The sequence below is a fragment of the Marmota marmota genome, unplaced genomic scaffold (genome assembly GCF_001458135.2).
Source record: "Marmota marmota marmota unplaced genomic scaffold, marMar, whole genome shotgun sequence".
Taxonomy (NCBI): Eukaryota; Metazoa; Chordata; class Mammalia; order Rodentia; family Sciuridae; genus Marmota; species Marmota marmota.
Window position 1 is genome coordinate 5,162,036 of NW_025999926.1, and position 26,663 is coordinate 5,188,698.

The window sequence follows — 26,663 nt, forward strand, 5'->3', positions numbered from 1 at the left end:
GCGCGGGCCTGCGGAGGCGGCGGCGTGTGTGGTCCTGTTTTTGGACAGCTTTCAACTCTGGGGGAAAAAAACATTTGTCTCAAGGTACAAAAAAAAGGGGGGGTGGGGGGGAAGGAGTTGAAAAAAATAGTAAAGCACTGACTGGAACGCATGTTTGCAAAGTAGATTAATGTTTCCTCGCGGGTGGGGGCTTTTTAAATGGAATTATTCTGCGCGAAAGCTGTTCTTGCAGGCAGGAAAAAGAAATGTGTTTTAGGAACGCTGGCTGGAAGGGAGGGGCCCCGGGAGCTCTCCAAGGGGTTCTGCCAGGCTTTTATGCATGTTCCTCAATTTGGGGGTTCTTGAAGCCGGCCTTAGAAAATGAATTGTAAATTTAAAATAGACACCACCACCACCACCACCCACCACGGAAACCGTGTATATTCTTTTGGTGGTAAGAGTTTCTTTAAAATTTTTTTTTTTCCTTATCCCCTCTCCCCCCTTTGTTGGTTGCTTCTCAATGATCAAGAATCACACTGTTTGGAAACATTTTAACCCCTTATATATTGCTCTGGGTATCTCTATCAAGGGAGTAGGTGTGGAGGATTGAAGTAGTTATTCAGATATTTCAGACCAGAAATATCTGGGGCACTCTTAGAAACTCAAGACTTGCAAGAGAGGAGTTATTATGCATAAATTGCTTCAGTGATCCCTTTCTGGGTGGTGTTGGAGACTAACCTCGAAGAGTATTTTAATCTTGCAGCGTTTTTGCAAGGATATGGTAGAGTATTTAGTTGAGAACTGACAATTAAAATAATAATCCAATAATTAAGATCAGAAAACATTCCTTCCTTAAGTAGCTTGGTAATTAATACAAGTGTACTTTGGATTGAATCCATTGGGCCATTTCCTTCAGTTTGGTGCTTGTCGTTGGTAGATGAAAGAAGGGTTTCACTGAGCACTTATTATGTCCCTAGCAAGGAGTTTACTGAGGGCACTTGCACTGAATTTGGGTGGATAGTTGAAATGGGCCATAGAAGTTAAATGGAAATTAAAAAAAGCTTCCATGGAGGTGGTGAGGAAGACCTGGGGATACCTAGAGAGAGAGGAGAGTGTTCTAGAAGGCAGCACACCACCCTCAGCAGGGCCTGCAAGAAGGGCCTAGCGATGGCCCCATCTGAGTGGGGCTCTCTGATGCCAATCCTGAGTGTAAAGGGGCATCCAGCGCAGTAACTCCTGAGGCGGGGCTATAGTGTGGAAGGTCTGTGATTGGCTGAACTAAGAGGGACTAACCTATGTGTTGCCAGTTGATGATGATAATGACAAAAAAATGGTTTTGTGGTGTTTGAGCAATTATTTTTCAGCAGACCTTTAATAATTGAAGAGGTTCTGTGAGTTTCTTAACATAGTGTTATTTCCAGGAGGAAGTGTTTCTGGGTTGTCCAGCTCATTTCAAGGGCAGGGGCTCCAACTTCTATAGTAAGTGGGCACTAGAGGTGCCGTCTTCTTTTGGGTTTTGTTGTTGTTTTTGCAGTGCTGGGGATGGAGCGTGGGCCTTGGGCATGCTGGGCAGTTGCTCTACCATTGAGCTATGGTCCCCATCCTCTGAGCTCTTATTCCCTTTCTGCACAGGCAGTTTCAGTGTGGTTCTGTGGTTCTTGGGACAAATATTCAATACCTACTGAGCAGCTTCCATTTTCAAGGTGTTTACTATATGTTTTCATCACATGCTGTACAACTGAATAAAGTAGCTCTTATTATTTTTATTTTGATAACATGACAGTGTCTGAGTTTTGTTTTTAACAGTTATTGCCCCATCTTATAGATGAGAAGCTATGGGTCACTCCCTGTCTCTGTCCACTTTGCCTACTAGTGACTGAAGTCACTTAACCCCCTATGGCCTCGGCCTTCATCTGTCATCCGTGCGTCCATTCATGCATGTGTGCATCTCATGCTCGCTTCTTCCCCTCTAGAAGAAGCAAGTTTCATAAATGCAGGTGAACTCAGCCAGAGAGATTGCCACACCAGTCAACATCTTTACTTGCTATATAAAGTGGAGGTAACTGTGGAAGACCTTGTTTGTGATCAAGTGAGCTGGGGGTCGCGTCAGCACTCAGTGGAATAGTTTGAGCATTTTCTCTCAGGAGTGAGAATTTCCTACTGCCCTGTATATATGTCAGCAGAGATCAGTGAATTAAATTTAGTACCACTGCCAAATTTAGGTTCCTTTTAGGTATCAGTCTCTTGGATAAACTTTATCACTATGAGCAAAGAAGTCTGTTACAGGATGCTTTCTTAATCAAAACAGGAAAGTTTCCAGGCATGAAATCTTACATGAACTAGATATTTGCTCCACATATAAGCCAAATGAATCCCTAGTTAAAAAGCAACCCAAGATAGGAAAGGGGATGCTAAGACAGTTTGGAAAAGATGATTACTCTTCCTGCGATTAAAGAAATGGAACATATATGACATCCAGTTGTCTTTGTGTTTCTGTGTGTGTATGTGCACATGGGCTCCCTGCTGCATTCTCAAATCTGCCCAAGGATATGTTTTAAAGCAGCCAGCAAATTGAGCAACCCACTTGATAGCCATGTCTTTAATTTGACTTTTTGTACTTGAATGTGCTGGGGAAGATAAAGACAGTCTGAATGCATTATGCACAATGTGCAGACCAGTATATACCACACCTGCACACCCACATGTGCACAGCTAGAAGAACTTTCTGGTTCTGTTAAGATGATCGCCTTTTAAGAAACTGTCAGTTATGTCAGGTGCCAGCTTAGGTCTTGGGGTTATATTATTTGCAAATCATTAATGTCAAATCCAGCTCACCTAGGAGTGGAGTAATGGTAAATAGAATTGGTGGAATGTGTTGTGGACCCCTGCCCTGAAAGAGTCACCACCTGACGATGGCAGCAAGGTGGGACGAGGTGGACTGTCACTTAAAACTAGAAAGAAACACTCTTTCTGCAATGTTCCCTGTGCCTGCTCTGCACTAGCCTCTGCCAGTCCAGAGGAGGCTTGGTGAAAAGCCACAGACCCTGCCCTCAGGGGGACCTCTGCCCAGCAGGCCCACAGACACATTGTGGGCAGTTGACATGCAGGGCGGTGGTGCCAAGATGGCACAGAAACCAGGGATGCCTTCTAGAATGGCCCTGGGGAGGAGGCCGGGGGCTGGAGTGGGGTGGGGTGGGGTGTGTGGGGATGTCCTTTAGAAGGAACAGGGTGAACAAAGGCTGAGAAAAAGGGTGTGGCCTCGTGCCCTTTGCAGGGTCTTTGAGGTGGAGGTGGGAGCCTGGAGGCTTGGAAGGTCTGCGGGGCCTCCTGTGTGAGGTGTGTGCTGGGAGCTCTTCCTTGGGCCACTTTGTGCCATTGTATGTGGCCTCTGGTGTCCTCCCCTGGTACCATTGGATCTCAGGACACAGATGGCAATGGATATATTTCACTCTTGCTCTTTTCTGTGTTGGCGTTTCCTTTTAGTTTAGCGGTTTTGTCCTCCTGGCCCCCTTAATATCTATTTCCCTTCATGTCAGCCTCCCGCGCCAGCCCCCTCTCTGTCACAAGTTTGTAGTGAAAATCTCTGGTGACAGAGTGAAGGTTCATTCATCTCTTCAAGCTTCCTGTTTTTCTGAAAGCTCGCCCAGCCCCTGGCCTCCTTTCTGCAGAGGGTGACAGCCTGGCCGGAATCCACCTTGCCTTGGTGTTTGGCTGTTAAGGGCTCTGAGGCCAGCATCAAGGTAGAGGGTGAGAGGTGTTCATTTTTTTAAAAAAGAGAAATAGGAATCTTTTTATGGAAAAAAAAAATACATGTGGATGTCTGTAGGGGCTCCCCCAGTTTGCACTTGATGGCACCGTGCCCTGGTGTTCTTGAAATGAAGTAGGGTGCTTGGTTATAGGAGACCATTGAGACCTGCCCCGCCCTTCTCCCCTGACCCTCTGCTGTGAGTGGCTGTCCTTGAACCTCCAGCAGCATCCTTGGCCTCTACTCACTGGAGGCCAGGAGTACCTCCTGCTAGATCAACTAAAATGTTTCCATTGGTTGCCTGATATCCAGGGGAGACGTTGGGGCATGGTTCACAAAATGACCCCAATTGAGAACCAGTAGTTTAGATGATAAATAACTCCAAGTAGAAGATCCATATTGTGCGGATGGAAAACATGGTAGCCTTAGGGCTGTAACTGTGCTGCTGTGGATGCGGAAGGGTTTTGGTCTTGAAGGTAAACCTGCCATGCTATCCCTACGCTTACCCTGGTCATTCCTTCCATGTCACACTACTAACTTAAGTATAAAAATTGTAACTGCCATGAGGAGAGAGGAAATAAGCCATGGAAAAAAGAAAACTTTATCTTTGAGTGCTTGGTGGGGGTGGTGTGTGTGTGACTAATTTTGCATCAAGACCTTGTTGCACTTGGTCTCGGTGGGCTGAAGGCTTTGAGTATGAAGGGGACTTCCTAGAAAGCCTTCATGGAACACAGAACCCTGCAATCACAGCTCCTTCTCCAAGCTGGAGCCATGGGTTAGCTCTGGCACCCTGCTTTTGCCAGGGTGCCTTCTGGAGCAAGACCAAGGCAGGCGAGGGACTGATAGCAAAGAGGGACTCTACCAGAAGGGCAGAATGGGCCCTGTCACTACTGCCCTCCTAAAGTTACCCCCGTTTCTGCTGAGTGGGCTGTTCCTTTGAGGACATTTCACAGGGACAGAAAGACAATGAAATGCAACTTTGTTGTGTTCCCTGGACCCCTGCACTTTTTTTTTTTTTTTAAATGAAGACCATGTAGATAGGGATTTATTAGGTTCAAGTAGCAGATGCACAGCATAGGTAGAAGCAATTGTGGTATTCCTTTCATACTTAAGAGTCAAAACTTGAAAACCCAATAGTAATTAACTTTAAAAAATATCAAATGGCAAATGCATAAATAAATACATCAATAACAAGTAGCCTCAGGTGCACAAGGCAGTTGATTGGCCCTGGGAAGCCACCCTGTCTCCCTGCTACCTGTTGTTGACCCTCCCGGAAGTTGGGTGGTGGGGTGTCTCCGATGCATACAAATGCTGCTTGGAAGTTCCAAAAGATGACAACTTCCAGATGTACCAGCCGACGGGGCGCTTGTTTGGATTATGCGCCGCAGCTGATGCTGGATTAATGCTGGCTGGATGGCGGAGAGTTGTCTGGTCTGCACGGGGCAGTGTTTATGTTTCGTTTGGATTTCTCCCTCAAAGCTGACCTGCCCGTGACCCCCAGCGCCCTGTCCACTCAGGGCGAGCTGGAACATGTCTGTCCTTGCTGTGCTTCTCATATTGGGGGGGGGGGAGGCAGGGGCCACAGTGCTGCAGGGAAAGGGGCTTCTCATGGGGCTGCCCCCCACGTGGTCCATGCCAGCCCTCTGCCCAGGTTGAACCCTGAAGAGTATGCCCACGGGCTTAGGGCGTGTGTTCAGCTCGAAAAGTTCTGTTGCCTTTTAAAACAAATACAGGGAGATTTTAAAATGATTTTAAAGGGGATCCGATTTAATAGAAGCAGCTTTGCAGGATAGTATTTTGGCACTATTTGGATGCTCTTGGTGGGGAGCAAAAGTGGAGGGAGTTAGGACATCCCCAATAACTGGCCCACCTGGGTGGGTTTGCTCCTGTAGTACTGTTATTCCCTGTGCCCCTGGGGGCTCCCCAAACCTCTCCTGGTCCCTTTCTTCCTTTTCTTCATCCCACCCTTCCTTCCACTTTCCCAGCCACACCTAAGCTGCCCCAACCTTTCCCTCCTATGAGGAATCCTGGAGTTCCCCGTGTGGAATCTGCAATGGCCGTACGTCTGGTTAGTCAGAGATGGACAGGAGGGAGTTTGAAACTGGCTGTGGGAGACACTAGATGGAGAGCTGCCCTTGCATCCTTGAGTTTCTCTTGTTGGTTTCAAGATCAGCCCAGAGAGTTGGTTCTTGGGAGGGTTCTTTTCAGCAGATGTGTGTCTCCCTGCTGAAGATGCCTGACATCTTTGTGGACTTTGGAGGTCACTTTAGAACCCATTGTGTTCACTCAGTGTATACCAAACCACCAGAGGGCATGAGAAGTATGTCTCGGTCCCCTGTCCTTCCTGTGGCCCATGAAACAGGGAACAGGAGGGTCCTGTAGCGTTCTTGAACTGCTGAGTAAAATAAACCGGGACATTGGCACCCAGGTGCCCTCCTTCAGGCCTTCCCTGGGTAGAACCCCTATCCAAGCCAGTGGGAATATGGAGTTGGGTAGAGATCAAAGAAGATGGATGTTCTTATCCAAATTTTGGCTGACTCTGAAGCCTTGGCTCTTTAGTCCCCGTGCAAGGTCTTGGTTGACATCAAAGAGAGCAAAGGCTTTGCTAGTGGATGCACCTTGCCTGCTCTGAAGGAGGAAGCTCTTTGGAGTCTTCTCCATGGGAACATTCTTTAAAGATACAGAATCAAAATATAAACTCTCCTGTTGTTCTTTGTAGTCAATCCCTCATTTGGGGTGCTTTATGATAATACTTCCTAGTTTTGGGGGTTTTTTTAAATATTTTTTTCCTCTCTTTAGTTGGATTTAGGATGTTCCCAACCCTTTACACTGCATTGCCTAATTTTGTCTACATATGTACTCTTTAACTAGGTTTGACAGAGCTAATTAGCTTTCCAAAACAGTAGAAGGCTATCATTGAGGAACTGCTTGACTATTGGGGAAGTGTTCAGGAATTTTGCATGTAAAATGGTGCATCCTCAGCCCTTTCAGCAGAGACAGGACTATTGTGGTTTTGGGGGGCTTAGAGCATAGTTGGAAAAACAGTTCAGAAAACTGTATCCGTGGTGGACAGTCATGTACCTGCTAATGAATAACAAGTTTGTTGTTGGAGAGATTTACAATGTGGAGGCAGGACCTTATTTCTGATCCAGAAACCCAGGTGTGAGTTGGCCCAAATAGTGCACACTGTATGTGGGTCCCATAACACCACTGGCTATGAAAGCGGGGAGGCCAGAGAGAAGCAAGTCCCCATATCACAGCACAGAGTTTGTTTATTATTATTAGGATCGATGAAAAGAAGAAGCAGATTTACTCAGTTTAACAACCAAGATAGTTTGCAGTTATTGATGTAACCTGTAGAGAAGGGAGCAGAAGAAACTGGAAGTAGGCTTTGTTAAGTCAGTGTGCATGATTTTTTTTTTTTCCTCCTTAAATCATTGCTTAAGGGCTTCTGGCCCCTAGCTCAGGAATCTTGCCCAAAAATGCCAGATGTATTACACAGCCGAGTATTGCAATGTAAACACTGCTGTGTGCCACGAGGCAGGGTGGTCCATCTCCTATTTAAGAAGAGTGAGGGATTGAGAGGGGGGGAGCAGGGTGGGCCCTTGGCTTTGTGGGGAGCCAGCGCAGTAGTGGTCCCTGTGTTTTGGGCTGCAGGGTCAAGATCTAGAACTCCAGAACCCAGATAAATGAACCCTTTGGAATGAATGGCAAAGAATAGCATGTGGGATTGGGGTGCCAGACGGCAAGATGTGGCTTGGATAATGTTGCCTCATTAGGTCAGATCAATTTATAAAATGCTGGATTGGGGCTGGGGATGTAGTACAGTGGTAGAGCGCTTGCCTCGTGTCGTGAGGCCCTAAGTTCAAGCCCCAGCACCACACACACACACACACACACACACACACACACACACACGAATGAGGCTGGCAGTCCTTCTAACTGCATCCTCAAGTTACTCTGAGCTTCATCCTTGGGGTGGGGAGGGGCAGGAAGAAAGTTGTAGTCTTCCTGGCAGCATCCTCAAGTTTCTGTGAGCCTCATCTCTGTCATCTGCTCCTGGTTAAATTGAAAGGTGAGGGAAGCCAAGCCAGGAGAGGCTCTGCTTCCTTCAGGACCCCCTACAGCGTGAGGGAAGGCCTGCTGGGCGGGTTCACCTGTGCATAAAGCTAAGATTTATCCCCAGGCTGCTCGGGTGTTATATCACACTGGGGGGTGGCCCGAGATATGGTGCAAAATAAAGGGTCTTCCGGTTTGTTCCTGCTTTCTGGATTTAAGTAAGGATTCTGCTAATGGAGATCATTGAAGGTGAGAACGGAACGGGGGCACTTGGGGCCACCCTTGGGTCAGATGTGTTTCACGTGCAGCTGGCAGTGAAAGGGGGTGGGTTTGCCTGGGCATCACCCCTGCAGCCTGCACAGCCTTGCAGGGGCCCAACTCCGGGGTTTTTAAATTAATAGGTACATATTTTGTGAGTTAGGAGGAAATCGGATTTCATTTTGAATTTAGGGCATTATTAAAATAGCTGCATGAATATCGCCCGCATTTAAGAAATCCATCCTATACAGTGGTGCGAGAGAAGTGCTTTACAAATCAGCAGTGGTGAAGACAGGAGTTTTGAGACCACTCCTCCCTCTCCCTCCCCCACCACTTTTTTTTCTTGTTTGAATTCTCCCATCTCCCCCACCCCTGCTCCCTGATTTCCTTTGCTCCTTTAGTGGGAAACCAGAAACTTTCACAAAATAAGACTTAAACATCACACACAGCCCCTTTTTAAATAGAGGCTTTCTAGGCAAGAAAATAACAAAAGAATTTTCCCTAGCTGCCTAAGAAATTATTTCTTTACTTTTAGCTGATTGTCTCCCCCCATGAGTTCACACACTGCTGTAATGAGTAAAACTGATAAATACGATACCGTTGTTTTAGTCTGTGCATGATGGGGTGGGGAATTGTACATGTTTAACACTTTGCTTAATTGCAAACAAAGCTTGCAATTTAAGAGAATTGGGATTAGGGCTAAATATCTATTAACTGCTCTTTCTAGAGATTTGAGGAATAGGATGACCCCTTTTTTTTCTTTCTTTTTTTTTCTTTTTCTTTCTTTCTTTCTTTCTTCTTCTTCTTCTTCTTCTTCTTCTTCTTCTTCTTCTTTTTTTTTTTTTTTAAATAGGCTACAGTTTCACATGGCTCCCAAAAGAAATCCCTCTCCCTTTTTGTTTCCCACACCAATTGATTTATCATTTTGCTTGCAAGCAGATCCAGAATGTTAGGGCAAGAACACACTCACTTTTTTCTCGTAACTTTTTTGTTGCGGACCGAAACCAGTTGACTTGAATAAATTTTTCTGAGGCCTGAATGTAGCCAGCAACGTGGAAAAATCTTGCCATTCAGGGCCGTCTGAATGTACATTTCAGCCACACAGTAAGCTGCATTGGTACGCACTGGACTGCTAAATACAACCATTTTTCGCAGCAGCGAGTTAGACAGGTGATTAGCATAATTAGCACCGAGTAGCTATACATATGGTAATGCTGAGTGTGTAAATGCCAGCTGCGGTGTAAAATTTATGTCAGGGGTCGGCAGGGCTGTGCGAAAGTATTGTGTTCCAGCTGCAGGTCAGGGCCGCGAGAGCTTACCTCCTTTTCTCTTGTGGGTGAATACTCCAAACAGAAGAGTAGGACAGAAATATAACAGATACGGCTTTGATGGGACAGCCGGTTCTGTGCACGAGGGACTGCTCTGTCACACACACACTTGCACACACTTGCAGAAATCCCATGACTTTCTCTGCAAATTGTGTTTACTTCGCACAGGGTCCAGACAGAGTGGGGCCCATGGGCATTTGGGTCAATAAATGGGCCAAATGATCCCCTCAGAGGAAAAATGGCAGTCACTGGAGTTTTATAGGAGTTAAAAGATCTGTTTTAGTTTTCCTCCTGTGCTCTTACCCCCCACACCGTTCTCTCTGCTCCTGTCCTACGAATGGGTGTTGCTGTCCTTCATATGGGTAGGGGGGCTGCTGGATGGGCAGTGATGAAAATTTTGTTTTAGAAAAAAAGGAACCATCTTATCTTGATGGCAAGAACCTTGGAACAAAATATAAGCTCTCCTTGGTGGGACTGTTCCCAAACTGCTTGACTGGTTTTGAAAAAGAGCTAGTTTTTTTGTGGGCCTCCCCCTCCCCCAGGGGCAGCTGTACTTCCTCCCCTTGCCCGGTACCACCACTGTCAGACCCACGACGACGTTCTTAATAGATTTTTTTTTTTTTAATCACTGATGTTTCTTGTCTGAAAGGACAGTCCTGAATGGCTCACACGCTTTGAAATGCCCAGTGGGGGGATTTATTGCTATGATGAGTTGATACATTTTACACTCCCCCCCCCTTTTTTTTTGTTTTTTTGGTTGGTGGCTGTAAGAAGTGGTGGTGTTGACAGAATATAGTTCACACCATGCTGACCCCGTGATGAAACTTCCTCACGGCACCAGGGGGTCCTTATGTACTGGCCCCTAATCCAGCTAATCCTGATGGCAACAAAATCATGAAAGTGGCCCCCAGTGACTGGACTCCCCGCACAGATGCAGAGGGAAGGAACAGCACTGGAGATAAGTCAGGCCAGCGTGGGGTTCAGGCGAGGCCAGGAGGCCAGCCTGCAAAGGTGGGATCGCACTGCCTCCTCCCCATGTAGGAGGCCAGGGAAGAGACCCAGGCTGGAACGGGCAGAGGCCCAGGGCTGAGCGGTGATGTTAGCCCACAGAAGCGGGAGAAGGAGCCGGGTTAACACACTGCAGCAGCCCGAGTGCTGCGGTGCCGAGCCTGCGGATCGACTCTTATTGTGGTTGGGTTGCTTTCTGCTTTTATTATTATTATTATTTTTTAATGAAGTCACCAGGCCTTAGCTGAGAACTTAGAACTTGCTAAAAAGATGCTGGCCCGGGTCCTGAGTTCCTGGACCTGGTGGAGCGCGCGCCGTCAGGCGGAACCCAGGACAGCTCACAGCTTGGAACTGGTGCTGTTTGGGAATAGAGGGCACTTCCGGCTGTGTCCTGCAGTGGGTGACCTACGGAGAAGAGGGCCTCCCAACAGATGCAGGGTCTGCTCTGGAGTTGGTGGCCCTGGGTGCCGCGACAGGCAGCAGGTCTAGCGTTGGCAGAGGGTTGTACTGACCTGATTGCGTCCGACAGGGCGAGCGGGTTGGTCTTAGGGAAAGCCATTCAGAGGGAGCAGCCCGGGCAAGGCTGGTGACAGATGGCACCGCAAGCTGCTGGCCTGTGTGTTGAGGGCAGTGCTTACCATGGCGCGCACGCGCACATGCGCGCATCCGGAACCCTACACACGGCTGCGCGCCACCTAGGCTCAGCGCTGTGCGCTGTCCGGAGAGGTCGCTGGGCGCAAGAGTGGCTGTGTCCTGGTCTGGACTCTTCTTCAGGCAAATACTCTTTGGGCCGTGTGTTTCCAACATTTTCCCATGGCAACACCCAAGGGCATACTCTGACCGCCCAGAACCTTCAGGAGCAGTTGGCTCCTCCTCCGGAATAAGAAAAGAGGAGGGGGAAGAGGGACTGAAATTTAACAGCCATGGGTGTTCAGCCAGTAGCCCAGATTACGGCATCTTCATTTATTTCAGTTTAGAAAATGAGCCAGTACTAATAATTTTGCAGTTACAGCCCTTTAGAATTTTATACCATTCCATTCTCACAATAACCGCACCATTGAAAGAACGGACCTGGGGGTGGGGGTGGGGGGGGTCTCTAGAGGCAGTTAGATAACTCTCAGGATTAATCAAATGCAAATGCTGCACTTGACTACACACAGGCCTATTTTCCTAATTGGACTCTGAGTGGACACTTTTCAGGCTGAAAGGGCCATTTGTTTTGACTGATTGACTTTTTGAGGCTTTGGGGGGAATTAATATCTTGTACAGATGACTGCCTGTTCCCAGGACGGAGACCATTCATTCGTCTATTCATGCAATACTTTGTGTGCTGTGCCCTGGTATGCTTCTGTGTCCTCTGCACATACCGAGGTGAGGGGACAGGAGAAGCACCTCCCTTAAGGGGCTTGGAATTTCATAGGGTTAAAAAAAAAATGTCTGCTGGTCTGTCTCTGGTCATCTTAACCTAGATCACCACAATAAGAGTTTGTTAAAAGAGTTTTTGTGTGAATGTGACACACATGGCTTCAGTTCTGTGTGAAAGGCCGTGACACAGCAGGGAACACCTGCAGTGCAGTGGAATAGGACTGTCTGGAGGTGGGGACCTTTTTGCAGAATGGTTTCTTACCTGTGCTGCAAAGCAAAGAATAGTACATTTGCACTTGCTTTGCTTTGCAAAACCCAGCTTGGGTTGGTTTGGGGAGGAGAGAATAAGCAGAGCTTTATCAAAGGAGCTCTTTGCAGAAGTGATGCCCTGTACCTGCCTCTTTCAAATAATTGATCTAAGCCTTGAGTTTTTGGAGTATACCATGCAGAATTCACAGCAGAAGATGGCTTGTATGTGCCCTCATGACTCAAAAATCTGGAGGCAGCATCATTATCCTTTATATAAAAAATGCCTTTTTTTTTTTTTTTATGCTTTCCGAAAGTTCTAGGTGTGAGCTTCACATAGTCTGGCATGGGAATCTTGGTCCTTCTAGACCAGCTCCTCTGTTGCACTCAGGTTCTCAGATGGTGCTCAGAAGCATTATGGCTGGCAGGGCAGTTTGCCTTGGGATTCGTGTCTTCAGTTCTGCCCCTTACTAGTCAGGGGACCTTGGGCAAGTCACCTGACTCCTCCAAGTAAGGGCAATGACAAATGCTCTTCATAAAAGAGGAAAAGGATGACTGTCTGCCCAGTCCCCAGGTGAGGACTTGGGCAGCTTTACAACCAGTGTCGGTGAATCCTCACATCATCCTGTGTCGTGGGTTTTAGCATTTTTGTCCCTATGTTGCAGAGAATCTTACTGGAGCTCATCTATTTAGGGACTTATCCCAAATCTCCCTGCCTCAAAAGGTAGCACTGGAAACCAGGGTGCTCTGATCCCCATCCTTACTACCTGTCCAAGGCAGCTCCCCCCACCTTGATTTCTAAGTCAACAAGTGATTTAAAGGGCTTGGCAAATGGAAAGCCCACACCAGCATAAAATGTTATTGTGTGTCTTATTCAAAGAAGCTGGTTGTTACTTTGTTTAAGTAGTTGCTTGCAGGATGAAGAGAGAAAGATAGAGAGAAAGGTTGAGGTAGAGATGCATTTTATTTTTGCACTGAGCTTGTTTTAAACTCAGATCTTGTTTTGAATACACTTTTCTTCTTTTTCCTTGTCTTTTTTCACATAGAAGCCTTCAACTATACATGTTTCTTGAAGAAAACCTTAAAATTAGAGAGAACCCCTCCCCCCAAAAGGAAAGCAGGTAAAAATTACTCATAGAACCCCACCCAGCCATCATATCATGGCTATTAACCTGGTTCTCTATGCCTTCGTTTGCCTAATAAATACTGGATTTGGCAGTTTGTTCTGTTCTCTATGGTTATTTTCCTCTGCAGTATTTCATGAACATTAGATTATTTTTCAGAATATATAAAGACTTTGACCTTGGAAATGGAAAAGAGAAAGGAGAACACCATTTTCTCTCAGGCCCTGACTGTAATTTGTGTCACCTGGAGTGGTTCTGGGCGATGTCCTGAGCTCAAGGCTTTGCGCTGCGGGTGATAAGGAGGACATCTCTGGGCTGTCATGCAGCCAGGGTTTGGGATGGGCTTTTGCTAGGACAGCTTGCAGATGTCGGGCAGGTCTGTCAAGTGGCTGTCTAGAGGAGTTTGGATTTTGTAGCTTGTACCATGGGGCCTTGGGTGAACACTGATGTAAGACCATCTGAGTGTCATGCTGTTGATGACAGGTATACTGGAGAAGGAGCTAAGTCTACCCACACAAGCAGTGAGTGACATCATCATGGCTCACCAAGCTCCAGGCACATGTATTCCTTTCTCTCCTCGCAGTGAGCCAACCCTGAGGCTCTGCTGTTCCTCTCCTAGAACATTTCCACCCAGCTCTTCAGTCACCTTGAACGTCACTTCCCTTTGGGTCTTCCCAGCTGTCCTACTTGAAGTAGCCTTCCCCCTTCTCCACCACCCAAGCTGGCACTGCCATCTTTACTTCTTCCTGGCACTTGTCATGCTATAAAAATGTCCTTACTGACTTGTTGGTGTATCGCCTGTTCCTGTCACTGGCCAGCGAGTCTCTTGGAACATAGCAGCAGAGTACACAGATCTCATCCCCTAAACTATTCCTACCCCTTGGCACACGGGATGCGCCTTCACAAATGCTTGCCAACTGAGGACTTGCCCTGACCACGGCTGACCATAAAACGAATGGTAGCTCACAAGAATGTTCATATTTGAAATGTTAGGCAAGGAATGAGCCATGTAATATGTAAAAATTAACTTAACAGTACTTGTAAGTAGGATCAAGCACAGGGGGCTGAGCAGACGTTAGAATTCAGGTCTGACCTCTACTTGCTTGGTCATCTGTGGTGTTAGTCTTGTCTTGGCTGAAGTTGCTCGTCACCTTGCCAAGATATTTGTAATGATCACTTGAGCAAAGAGGTAGAAGAGCAAAAGGATTTCTAATTCCAGAGTCATGGCAAATGTACATCTTTATTAAAATGTTTGTTTTAATAAACATTGTGAAAATATAATGGAGACCATGAAGTTGTTTCGTTTTTTTGTTTTATTTTTTGGGGTAATGGGGGTTGAACCCAGGGATGCTCTGTCACTGAGTGACATCTCCGACCCTTTTTATTTTTCACTTTGAGACAGGGTCAGGCTAAGTAACCCCAGCTGGCCTAGAAATAGCTACCCTCCTGCCTCATTCTCCTGAGTAGTCAGGACTACAAATGTGGCCCCCTGACCTGGCTGGTCTCCAATTGATATTATGGAAACAGCAATCTTTCTGAAAATCCCTGTGATTAAAATCATGGACCCATCGTGCAGCTGGTCTGGAAGAGTGTAGTAAGAGGCCACTCTCAGCTCAGGCCCCTCCCACTTGATTTTGTTATTTTGTGTGCATTTATCTCCTGGGTTGTGGCCCCTTTGTGGGTTACATAGTTGCAGTCAGCTGCTTTGATAAGGCCAGAGGGAGTCCTGCCAAGTCCAGGCCATCTCCACAGGCACCTCCTCCCTGGGCATCACTTAACCGCCTACCATCAAGATGTGGATTGAGTCCTCCTGGTAGAATATATTGTGATTCCTGCTGGATGAACGGCTGCCTTCAGGCAGCTGTATGTAGTAGGGTTTCAGGGAAGATACCATCAGCAACATTATGCAAATGAGCCTGTGTGGCAAGTAGTTTCCCAGAACCCCCTCCACCCTGGAGCCCAGGGCCTTGGGCATGCCAGGCCAGCACTACTTTACAGTGTGCTGTACCTCCAGCCCCAGGGGTGTTTTTAATTGAAAATTGATTGCAAGGTCCTCAGCCACTCCCCACGGCTGTTGGCCAGCACACAGGAGTCTTGATACTTTGAAGGAACCAACTGCTGCATACACACTCCTGCCCAAGCCTCACCCTGGAGCTCCAGGCGGCCTTGGCGTCTGCGTGAACCTGCACAGAGGGTCCTGCCAGCCCGAAATTCTGCGCTAGTTTTCCTAATGAGGGCATTATTTGCTTTTTAGCTTGCCCCCTTGTTTATAAAATATGCCAAAAGAACTAAACGCCCCGCTGTTCCCAGTACTTATTTACTTGCCCAAACCAAATGTTTATGTCCTTGAATACTAAACTTGAAGAAAAAGGATTCCTCCTCGTGGGAAAGCTAAAATCACTGAGTTTTTTTTTTTTTTTTTTTCCCTAAACTCTAGCAGGAGGCCTGCTTTTCAGCAAAAATTCAACTTATCAGCGACTTTAGGAACTCCTCAGACCCGCCCCCTTCACCCTCAAGTGCATGGCCTGGGGAGACACTCTAGGGTCCTCTCTCTGTACCATCCTCCCAAGACGCTTTCCAGGGCAGGTGCTACTTTCCATAGTTTCCCTGGTTCAAAACTAGGATAGAATATAAAGCCTGGGCCTCAGGGTGTGAAATGGAGAGGATGAGAAAAAAGGCATTAGCAGAATCGGTGCCAATGGTTTGGCCACCTGTGCCCAGCTCTGACCAACCTACCCAAGGGCTGGGTTGGTGCAGGATCACCTGGGAAGCTTCCTGAACGCAGGCCACCCACCCCTAGGTGACTCAGAACCTGCACCTGTGTTTTCTGGATGATTCGGATAGAACCGTGTTCCAGGGACTGCCTGTGATGGCCCAGCTGATAGAGCCTGCTGCCCCTCCATGGGGTTTCCCCGGGTGCATCTGATTTGAATCACGTTATTTATCTTCTCCTGGCAAGTTGGGGTGCCCAACACACACTTGCCACCTTTCCTTGTTTCTTTTTCCACGAGGAGAAACATTTCCTTGTTACCTTTGCCAGATTACTTAGGAGAAGAGTGTAAATTGAAGCCATTTATCTTGAAATGTGCTGCAGGGGCACATTGTTTATACAAGTGAAAGAAATTGTAACAGGGTTATTTGGTCTAGTCTACAAGGAAAAGGTGTCTGAGTTTTCCTGCCCCCCTCCCCCTTCAGACACATGGCAAATTAGTTAGAATGTGCACAAAGCACACATCCAGTAGGTCTGCGGAAGTGACATGCAGGTCAGAGAGTATTTTTTACATATTTATCGTGTGCAAGGTTAACCTTACCATTAATGAAATGAGTGTTGCTCCTCAAACAGACCACTGCATGGCCAGAGTGTGTTCATTGTGTAGGAACTTGCCTCCGTTGTGAGGTAACGACAGGAATCTGTGATGATGTGGGTTTTTTTGTTTGTTTTGTTGGTTTTTTTTTTTTTCTTGTTCTCACTGAAACCTGTCCATGTTTGTCAGTTGGTGGGCGAGTAAGTCGTGAATTAAATTATACTCGCCAGAAGATTGGAGAAGAGGCCATGTTTAATCCTCAGCTCATGATACAGACCCCAAAAGAAGAAGGTGCTAATGTCCTGACCACAGAAGCGCTCCTGCAACACCTGGACTCTGCGCTCCAGGCCAGCCGGGTCCATGTGTACATGTACAACAGGTAAGGCCAGCTGGGAAGGCGGCGGGAAGGCGCTGCTGGCATAGGTCCCTGCTTAGCAAAGTTGCCTGGAAAATGTACCTTGAGTGTCAGTTCAACTGGTGTGTTGTTCTAGTAAAACTTTTTTGCCATCCTGGGGATTGAACCTCTGTCACTGAGTCTTCTCCACCCCTCCCCCTCAACTTGTTTGGTTTTCAGAGTTTGGTAACAAAGCAAGGACATTGTAAGGTTGAGTATTCCTTATGCAAAATACTTGGGACCAGAAGTGTTTCTTTTTTGTTTTATTTTTATTATTTATTTTTATTTTAGGTTTTGGAGTAAAATTTGCATAGACCTAATAAGATATCTGTTCTGGGGATAGGACCAAATTCTGAACACAGAATTCATTTGTGTTTCAAATACAGTTTATAAGCATAGCCTACAGATAATTTATATAATATTTTTAGCAATTCATGCATGAAACAGAGTTTCATGGTGTGGAATTTCCCACTTGGTGACATCACATTGACACTCAAAAAGTTTTGGATTTTGAAGCATTTCAGATTTTCATATTAGAAATGTTCAACCAATGCTTGATAATGTATTTTTGGTAAGTATCTTGGTTCCACCCCCAGAGAGAATGATTCTGATCCATTTGGGTGATTGTATATCTGGGCTATTAAATGTTTCATTGTCTAAGGGTATTCTTTTTTTTCCAAAATTGATTGTATTGGTAACATAGTAAATTGTCTTTATTGCTTAAGCTATTTTCAGAGCAGCTATATTTTAAATTGCCTTTCTTTACCTTATAAGTAATGCTAAGAAGGACTAGGAAATAGTTACTTCTTTTTAATCCATAGTTGGCACATCACAAAGCAAATGGGTGGGGTGGAGCCTCCTTGGGAATCCTTCCTACCTCAAGTAGATTCACACCTTTTTTAAAAAAGGCATCTTTTAGTTTCATGGCTGACTTTAACAATGCTGTGAGTCAAGTAAAAGTTTAGGAAGAGTTCTAGAACAGAACAATCCTTGTTCTAATGTATGTAAACTGTTGGACACTTCAGGACAGGAACCACACATGTGGTCCATTGTGCAGGCCAGGCGGTCCGTTTTTGATTGACTGACAGCCTGTTCAGATGGCCATCACTAAACTCCATTTCTAGAGGACCCTGAGTGGGCTTCATCCAACTTCACCCCCTCTCGTAGGCTTTCCAGCACTGTTGAACTCTAAGGGGGTGACAGATAACTATTTTTTTCACAGTAGAAGTGAAGAAATTGCAACATAGACATTCAGTAACCAGGGAGACCTAGAGAAGAGAACCTGATTAGGACGTGTGCTTGTCCCTGCTCTGACTTTATTCCTATGGATACACCTGGATTGGCTGCGGGACCCATTCCAGCTGTAGATAGGACCCCAGGGACCACCACATCTGGGAAAGTCATCTGTCAGCTATCTGTCTCATCCTCAGGTGGTTCCCAGATCAGGTGTGTGTGTGTGTGAAAGGACCTTAGGAAACAAGAGGAGGTATTTTAGCACTGGGTTGGACCAGCTCACCTCTAAGTCTGTATTTAAAAAACAACCCCCCCCCCAAAAAAAAAAAACTGTAGATAGCGGATGCCCAGAGCAGATTTGCAAGGGAAGCCTAGCAAACACTCTGAAAGTGGATGGTCAGGACCACTGTGTGTGTGCCCAGGATGTTGTTAAGATAAGAGCCCCTGCCCTGAGAGGGTTTGTCGTGTATGTCCCTCAGGAGAAGATTTGAGGGTCTGTAAACTGAAATTACACCTTTAAGCTAAGATGGAGCCCGAACAATTTTATGCATTGGAATGGACTTTACGAATGCACATGTAGTTGAGCTCTCCTTCTTTTTGGTGAAAAAACTAGGACTTATGAGAGCCTTCATCTAAGCTCATAGGACCATTAAATGGTGGAGCCAGGTTCTAACCCCTTGTCTTCGGGTTCTAAGGTCAGTGAATGCACAGCCACGTCTTCTAAAACAAGCACAAGTAATCAGGTGATACTGAGAACCTACTAGTGTTGGCGGTTCTGTGTTGATGTTATACAGAGTTAAAATGTGTGTATTTATGTGTGTGTTTTACATGTATGTATATTTATACATGTGTGTTATGCATGCATGTGTGTGTGTGAGAGTACATACATTTATAGACACATACATACTTGAAAGAGTTGGACGGGTGGGTAAAGGGGTGGATGGACGGATGGATGGGTGGGTGACATCAGTCCTACTCTTGGGGAGAGGAGAGACATCCATACAGATAGGCAGGGACAAAGCCACGCTTGGGCAGTGCCCACTACAGTTGTCCAGTGCGGGCTGATGCTCTAGAGAAGGGGACTGTTTCCATCAGCACTGGTCAAAGGTTATCGGCAGAAAGGTGCCATTTAAGAAGGTCCAGCAGGAGGCGCAGGGAAGAGGCTAAAGTCTAGAGAGCTCCATTAGATGAAGACAGGCCTCCCTTTGGAGACCGATACGAGCAGTTTAAGGGGAGGTTTATTTTGTTTTTTTTTGTTTTTGCTTCTCTTGGATTCTTCTTCCATATTTCCTGTTTTTCATCAACACATTTAGAAAGCACGGTTTATAGAAAACTTCGAGTTAATTCTTGATCTGTGTCTGTGGTGTGATTTCCACGAGAGTGTGGTCAGCCCCGCAAGTGTTGTTTATTACGTTCTTGGATAAGAACAAGAAAGTTTGTTTCAAACACTGCTTATGAATAAAAAAGTCAGCATACAGTATCTATGATGTGTTGTAATGCATACTGTATTCTGCATGGGTACATCACAAGCCTCACTGATTTAGCCCTCGCTTGTTTTGAATTTGTGATGAGTCAGCTGGGCTGCCTCAAGTTGATTAATGTATGTGGAAAAGCAGATTAATGGTGTAAATAAGATTATTGGGAAAACACTTAAGAAAACAAGACTTTTCAAGTACTTTGGTAGCATTCATTTACATAAACACCCCACATGTTAATTACAATCGAGTATTATCTATTCATTAGAGCAAGCTTTCTGGTCTCCACTTGGCAAAAGCTCTGCTGGTTTTGACAGATGCTTAAAAGTGGTAGAAATTGCAATTCTTTTTATATGTTCTATTGTTCTGATTTTGCACTAATTTTCTTCATCACTATGAGAAATTTTTGTCTCTGCTTTTCATTCCAATAGGCAGTGGAAATTGGAACATTTGTGTTACAAATCAGGAGAACTTATCACAGAAACCGGTTACATGGATCAGGTATATTTTCTTGTCTTGCAAAAAAAAAAAAAAAGTCTCAAAAACACCCCAGTGGTATGTGTTCACCTAATGCATGGCCTGTTCTTTTTCACCTTGACAGATCATAGAATATCTTTACCCTTGTTTAATCATTACACCTTTGGACTGCTTCTGGGAAGGGGCGAAGTTACAGTCGGGGACGGCGTACCTCCTGTAAGTGTCCTCCCGTCTTCTGATATCTGACTTCTGAACTTTTCAGATGCAGGGTTCGGACGTTGCTCATCCTTGTTGATTCTATTTCAGTTTTGAACAAGAAATAAAAACATTGAAATTCCATGTGCATTTTTTGAGTGAATAGTGGGGGAAGAGGGGATTCCAGCAGAATGGCTTTCCCCTTTTCAAAAAAAAGTTCTGTAGGCATCATTAAATTTCATTCACTTTTACCAACCTATTTATATGCAAATAAAATGCAAATTATTGCAGAGTATGTGCGATTTTGTTTTAACTCTTTATAAAATGTGGTTTTGCAGACCAGGCACTTAGACCTTTAACTTATTTTTTTTAAGAAGAAGGTTTTTTTTTTAGTGGGTGTGGATCAGAACAAAATCCTTCAACTGAAAGTTCAAGATCTTCCTGTGGAGTAAAATACGAACCTTTCTTTGGATCATATTAATGACATTTAAGGAGGAAGTGCCCTGTCTTTGAAGGCCTGGGTGGGGGACGCGTCACAGTCTAGCAGTTGGATATTATATATACCGCGTCTTTTAAAGAATGATTGTTAATCAGTGTAGACATTTTCGGTTAATTATGCAAGAGTTGATGCTTGGGTTATTGTTTCTGTGCTGGCTTGCACATATCTGCAAAAGCAATTTGCAGTGGCCATCCCCTGACCTTCAGTGTACAGTTTTAGATGGGAAATAAGGGGTTTTGTGTTTTCTGGTTGGGAGATTCTGAATAATGACTTCAGCCTGGTTAAGCAGCTACAGTGGTTTGAACCACATAACAGGCAGCCAAAAGCCTTTCTGGTCTGTCAACAGCACAAATTCAAAAGTGAGTGTGGGGGGAAGTGGCTGTGATGGTGGTGATGGCAGAGGCCACAGGGGGCTCCCCCGCCTGATCGCCAGGCTGTCAGAGAGAGCTCACAAGTATGGAATTGTTAAAAGGAACAGAGATCAAATATTTTGATCGATGACATTTACAAAGTATTTAGTAGGCCAGCAAGTGCTAATTTGACAATGTGATCCCCCTCCTTCCCCCTCCCCTTAAGTTTTGGATCCTACTCCTCTGCTTAGAGAAGTGTCCATTGGCTAATTTTTTTTTTTTTTTAGATATAAAATACAATATACTGTCAATGAAGATTTTTTGGGGGGCGGTGCATTCTTTAACTCATAAGCCCTGTGCTTGCCATTTTCAATCATGAATTATTTCCCTAACTTATGTTTGCATACAGACCTACAGGAAAGGACCATGCATATTTTTATGCCCCAGTCCCAGCATTACCAAAAAGCCTCTTGCAATATGGATACAAGACATGCAGACTTTTTTCCTGAGTTTGAGAGTTGTTTCTCATGGTCTCCCCTCCTGATTTCTTTCGCAGAGGTAAACCTCCTTTGCGGTGGACCAACTTTGACCCTTTGGAATTCCTAGAAGAGTTAAAGAAAATAAATTATCAAGTAGACAGCTGGGAGGAGATGCTGAATAAGGCTGAAGTGGGGCATGGGTACATGGACCGCCCCTGCCTCAACCCCGCTGATCCCGACTGCCCTGCAACAGCCCCCAACAAGAACTCAACCCGAGTGAGTGCAGCCGTGAGCCTTCTTAGAAGGGCCAGAGAGAAAAGCTGCTCTTATTTCCATTTATTCTTCTCTTTATTATTTTCATATTTAATACTTCATTCTCCATGATCTCTTTTTTCTTTTTTTCCACCTACAGAACTAAGTTTGTTTATAGAGCTAAATTTTGCTGTAATATTTGCCATACGCCTCTCATTAGCCTAGTTATTAATGTTCTCTCTGAAACAAACAAGCCCTTAATGTACTGGATTTTAACAAGGCATGTGACCTGCCTACTAATTCCCGTAATTATGTGGCTGTCTTTTTATTTTAGCCTCTTGATATGGCCCTTGTTTTGAATGGTGGATGCCATGGATTATCCCGAAAATACATGCACTGGCAGGAAGAACTGATTGTGGGTGGTACAGTCAAGAACAGCACTGGGAAGCTCCTCAGGTAACCCGGCACACAGAGTAAAATGCGAGCCATCTCTTCTCTCCTCTTTTCCTTGAAAACCACCTCCGACACACACATCTGCAAGTGTATTTGTATTCATACCTCACTGTTACCCTGGCTTGCCATACTGTGGCCTCGAGTATTAGGAAATATTAGCAGACCTTACCAGTGTGAAAAAGCAGCTTGCGGGAATCTCTCTAGAAGGGATTTGTAGTGTGCATCAACTGTGGTTGTTGACTGGAGGGTTTTAGAAGATCTGCCTATTATGTAGAGATCGGGCATGCGTAAAGCAGGCCAGGAACACCAGTCCTAGCGGGCAGTGTTGGCAGATGTGAGCCGGGCAGGGGCGCACACTGTTAAACAAAAGACCAAGAACTAAAAGCTAAGCAAGAGCTGCCCCCGGTCCCTCTTGGCTCTGGGCAGTGGAGTGTCAGGTGTGGCGCTGAGATTTCTCCCTCGGGAAAGCCGCCATCTGGGGGGACTTCGCGGTGGAGTGTGTGCGTTGCAGGACCCAGCGGGTCTGGTCAAGCTATCTACTCCTCTCCCCTTCCTGTTGCATGGAATAGAAACTGAGAAAGGAAATTGCCTATTAATTTAATTTTGGGGTCTATCTGTAAAAGGTTTGTAAGGTTACACCTTTAGTTTGGTACATCCATCTATTAAACAAAATCACCAGCCAAGTCCTGTTTGAATGGAAACATGTGCTCCTGTGGGAGGGAAGAGCTGCTGGGGGCCAGTGGGGGTGCTGTGGCCGGGGGTCACTCCGGGAGACTGCTTCCTGGGGATGCTGATGTGCCTTCCTACCGACTTCCCCTGCTCAGCGCCCACGCCCTGCAGACCATGTTCCAGCTGATGACTCCCAAGCAGATGTACGAACACTTCAAGGGCTACGAGTACGTGTCACACATCAACTGGAACGAGGACAAAGCGGCAGCCATCCTGGAGGCTTGGCAGAGGACTTATGTGGAGGTAAACCCATCTCTGAGTTGGGGGCACACTCGTGGGTCGCCTTCCATCTTTCCTTTTCACCGATATTTAAAACATTATTTCTGTGACATTCATTTCCAACGTGGATTAAAATTCTGGGAACTTGATGGGGTGCAAGCTTTCCTTTTCCCTCATAGCAAAAGTCTTAGGGCGATATCCAAGAGATGCTAATTCTAATCGGGGTACCCCAAAACATGTTTGGTAACCAGTTGTGAGCTCCTGAGCTCAGCCATAAGTGTTTTTTTAAGTGAACAAGGAGAGGTGTGTGGAAAACATTAGAAGGCACAGGATCCTTCCACAGCTGCAGGCCCCTGGGTTGGGTCATGTGACAGGGGCTGGCCTTTGTTTCCCAAGCAGTGACCTCTACTGAGCTGCCTGTGACCTTTTAAAAGTGGCCAGCAAATGAAGGGGTGGGGGAGTGCCTGTGAGAATGAGTTGTTCTGGATTAGGGGGAAACGGATAGGGCCATGAGGGACAGAGTAGGGGGCTTCGCCCTGGCGTAAATACAGTGCCCCGAGCGAGTCCAGGGACACCGGCTCACTGTGGCCCCCGTTTTTCCCTTGATCTTAGCCGTGGCACGGGTTGTCCACCTGAATCACAGAACTTTGTGATGTTAAGGTACCGGAAAGAAGTGTAGGGCTAGGGAGATGCGACCCCCGAGACCTGTGCTGTGGACGCTTGTGGAAGCTTTAATTCCATTTGGGAATTTAGCCTTGTGTTGTGACCACAGGTGGTTCATCAAAGCGTCGCCCAGAATTCCACCCAAAAGGTGCTCTCCTTCACCACCACCACCCTGGATGACATCCTGAAATCCTTTTCTGATGTCAGCGTCATCCGCGTGGCCAGTGGCTACTTACTGATGGTAACGATCAGTCGCGGGCTGCTGGGCGGGGGGGGGTTGGGTCAGGTTGTTTTTGGATTTGGTTTGGTTTTGGATTTGTTTGCATCTCCCCGTGACCCGCACCTGCTTCTTAACTGCTCTTAACAAACACGTGCCCCGGGACAGAGAGAGCTCCGCTTCGTCACGAAGTGGACAGTGGTTGTGTAAAGCGTCCCCCCCCCGTCCCCCCATTTGCAGTGTTCCTGTCTGGGAGTCCCCCCTCATTTCATGTGGCATCTATAAAATCACGTTCTTGTTGGGTTTGATGAGTTCTACCTCTGGGTCCGGGTGAGGGGTGGGAAAGCATTAGAATCGCAACACATTCTAACGTTTGGCCCTTGTTCTGTGTCCCCCGCCCCGTCCTTCTGCTTGCAGCTTGCCTATGCCTGCTTGACCATGCTGCGCTGGGACTGCTCCAAGTCCCAGGGTGCCGTGGGGCTGGCAGGCGTCCTCCTGGTCGCCCTGTCGGTGGCAGCAGGATTGGGCCTGTGCTCCTTGATCGGGATTTCCTTTAATGCTGCAACAACTCAGGTACTCAAGGAGCCACCTGTCCACTGTCCCCTGATGAGCCCCTCCCCAGGCCTGCCCCACACATTCGTGTCACCTAGAGGGTCTTCTGGGCTTTCCGCTGGGATGCCACTCAAACCAGGGGAGGGCCGTCTGGGAACGGACCACCCGCCACTCAGGGCAGTGGGCAGAGCTGGGCCGGGCTGGTCATTAGCAGAGACGCTGTACTGAGGACAGTGTATGTCACTCACTAGAATCCCAGAGATTCTCCAACCCAGGTGGGCGTTAGAGTCACCCAGGCTTGTGAAAGCCCAAGGTGCAGGGCCCACCCCCAGGGCCTCCGGCTGAGCGTTTGCCTGTCTCCTCAGCTCCCAAGGTGCTGTCCAGGGGTCTGGAACCCAGGGCTCCAGAGTTAGATTCCTCCTCATCTGTAACTTTAAGAAATTATTATACCTGGGCCTTAGTATTCGAGAGGTAACAGGAGTTGAAACTGGTCAGCTTTGGGGGTGTAAGCTACGAAAGAAAGTAAACGCTCCGCAGTGAGTTCACCTAAGCTCCCTCTGGGTACCTTAGGGCACCGGGGACGGTGTTGTGAGCAGGGTCAGGGTTACTCGCATGGCCCACGTCTGATGCCACTGTGCTCTGCCTTCGCCACAGGTCTTGCCATTTCTCGCTCTTGGTGTTGGCGTGGACGATGTTTTCCTACTGGCACATGCGTTTAGTGAAACGGGACAGAATAAAAGGATCCCCTTTGAGGTAATCGCAAAACGAAGGAAGGAACTCGGGGGGACACCCCAGGTCTCTCCTGTTCTTGAGTATTTGTCCTTTAGTTTTTCTCCATGTGGCAGAGGGCAGAGGACATGTAACTAGCTCTAAATAATAAAATCCGCTGGAGGAATCTCAAGGACAGATGTGTATTAGCCGTGAGAAGTCCCAAGAGATCCATTTGCGGTGCCTTTGGAAATATGGGTTTTGGCTTAGCTTTTCGTCACTGTGACAAAATACCTGACAAAAACAACTTCAAGGAGGAAAGCCTGGGTTTGGGCTCATGGTTTCAGAGGTCGCAGTCTGTGGCTGGCTGGCTCCATGGCTCCGGGCCTGAGGGGAGGCAGAGCATCAAGGATGCCGTGGATCCAAGCTGCTCACCTGTGGCAGCTGGAAAACAGAGACAGAGGGAGGGAAGGAAGAGCGGCCAGAAACACCCTGCCAGGGCCTGCGCTGGCTGCCCGTGGCCCACTTCCTCCTCTGGGCTCCGGGCTCCGCCTCTTTGGTGCCATCAGCTGCAAAAGCCCTCAGGGGAGGCAGCTGCCGATGAGGTCACGCCCTCTGGGGCCAGCCACTCCCAGAAGCCCCCCTTCTGAACACTGCTGCCTTGGGGACCAAGTCTTGACCTGAGCCTGGGGGACACATTCCAGAGCCAAACCCTAACAGGTGTCCTCGTGCGCCATTTCCTACCAATTGCCATCCCCTCGTTTCTTCTCTGGGATTCTCTGTCCCTTTGCCTCTTCTGTTTTAAATCATATTTAAAATGAACACTTAAGTCACCATCATGCGGCTTCCGGCTTGGGTGGCGGTACTCGTGAATCACACCTGACCACACCACGCCTGACTATCGGGTGGTCTTGAGCGGAGCTGGGTGGGGCACAAGGCAGCAGTACCCCTCCTGTCCCCAGGCCAGTGTGTCTGCATTGCCTACGGGGTCTGCGCGCCAGGAGGCAGGCAGTGCCCAGTGCAGCTCTGAGTTCTGCTTTGTCATCCTCAGGACAGGACCGGGGAGTGCCTCAAGCGGACGGGCGCCAGCGTGGCCCTCACCTCCATCAGCAACGTCACCGCCTTCTTCATGGCTGCACTCATCCCCATCCCTGCCCTGCGGGCATTCTCCCTCCAGGTGGGTTGCCAGGGCTGTGGGGCCTGGGGCTGCTCAGCGGTGCCCTGGCACTCAGCATGTCCACTGCTGTGAACGTAGCCCGCCAGCACGGGGGGGGGGGGGGGGGGGGGGGTGGGCTCGGCTCGTGGTCGGTGGAATAGGCTGCTGCTTCTACCGGGGTAGCTCTGACCTCAT

General features: G+C 47.1%; 1 protein-coding gene across 1 annotated transcript in view; it reads left to right on the forward strand.

Annotated features, from left to right (window-relative positions):
- Window positions 1-7: 7 nt before the first annotated feature.
- Ptch1 (patched 1) overlaps window positions 8-26,663 on the forward strand; it is a 53,626-nt gene continuing 26,970 nt past the window's right edge. The window contains exons 1-11 of the mRNA XM_015503972.2: window positions 8-84; window positions 16,607-16,796; window positions 19,951-20,020; window positions 20,121-20,212; window positions 21,597-21,795; window positions 22,106-22,227; window positions 23,049-23,196; window positions 23,945-24,076; window positions 24,470-24,625; window positions 25,259-25,357; window positions 26,364-26,489. Of these exons, the coding sequence (XP_015359458.1) occupies window positions 16,666-16,796; window positions 19,951-20,020; window positions 20,121-20,212; window positions 21,597-21,795; window positions 22,106-22,227; window positions 23,049-23,196; window positions 23,945-24,076; window positions 24,470-24,625; window positions 25,259-25,357; window positions 26,364-26,489 (1,275 nt within the window). The 5' untranslated portion in view covers window positions 8-84; window positions 16,607-16,665. The remainder of the gene's footprint in view (window positions 85-16,606; window positions 16,797-19,950; window positions 20,021-20,120; window positions 20,213-21,596; window positions 21,796-22,105; window positions 22,228-23,048; window positions 23,197-23,944; window positions 24,077-24,469; window positions 24,626-25,258; window positions 25,358-26,363; window positions 26,490-26,663) is intronic.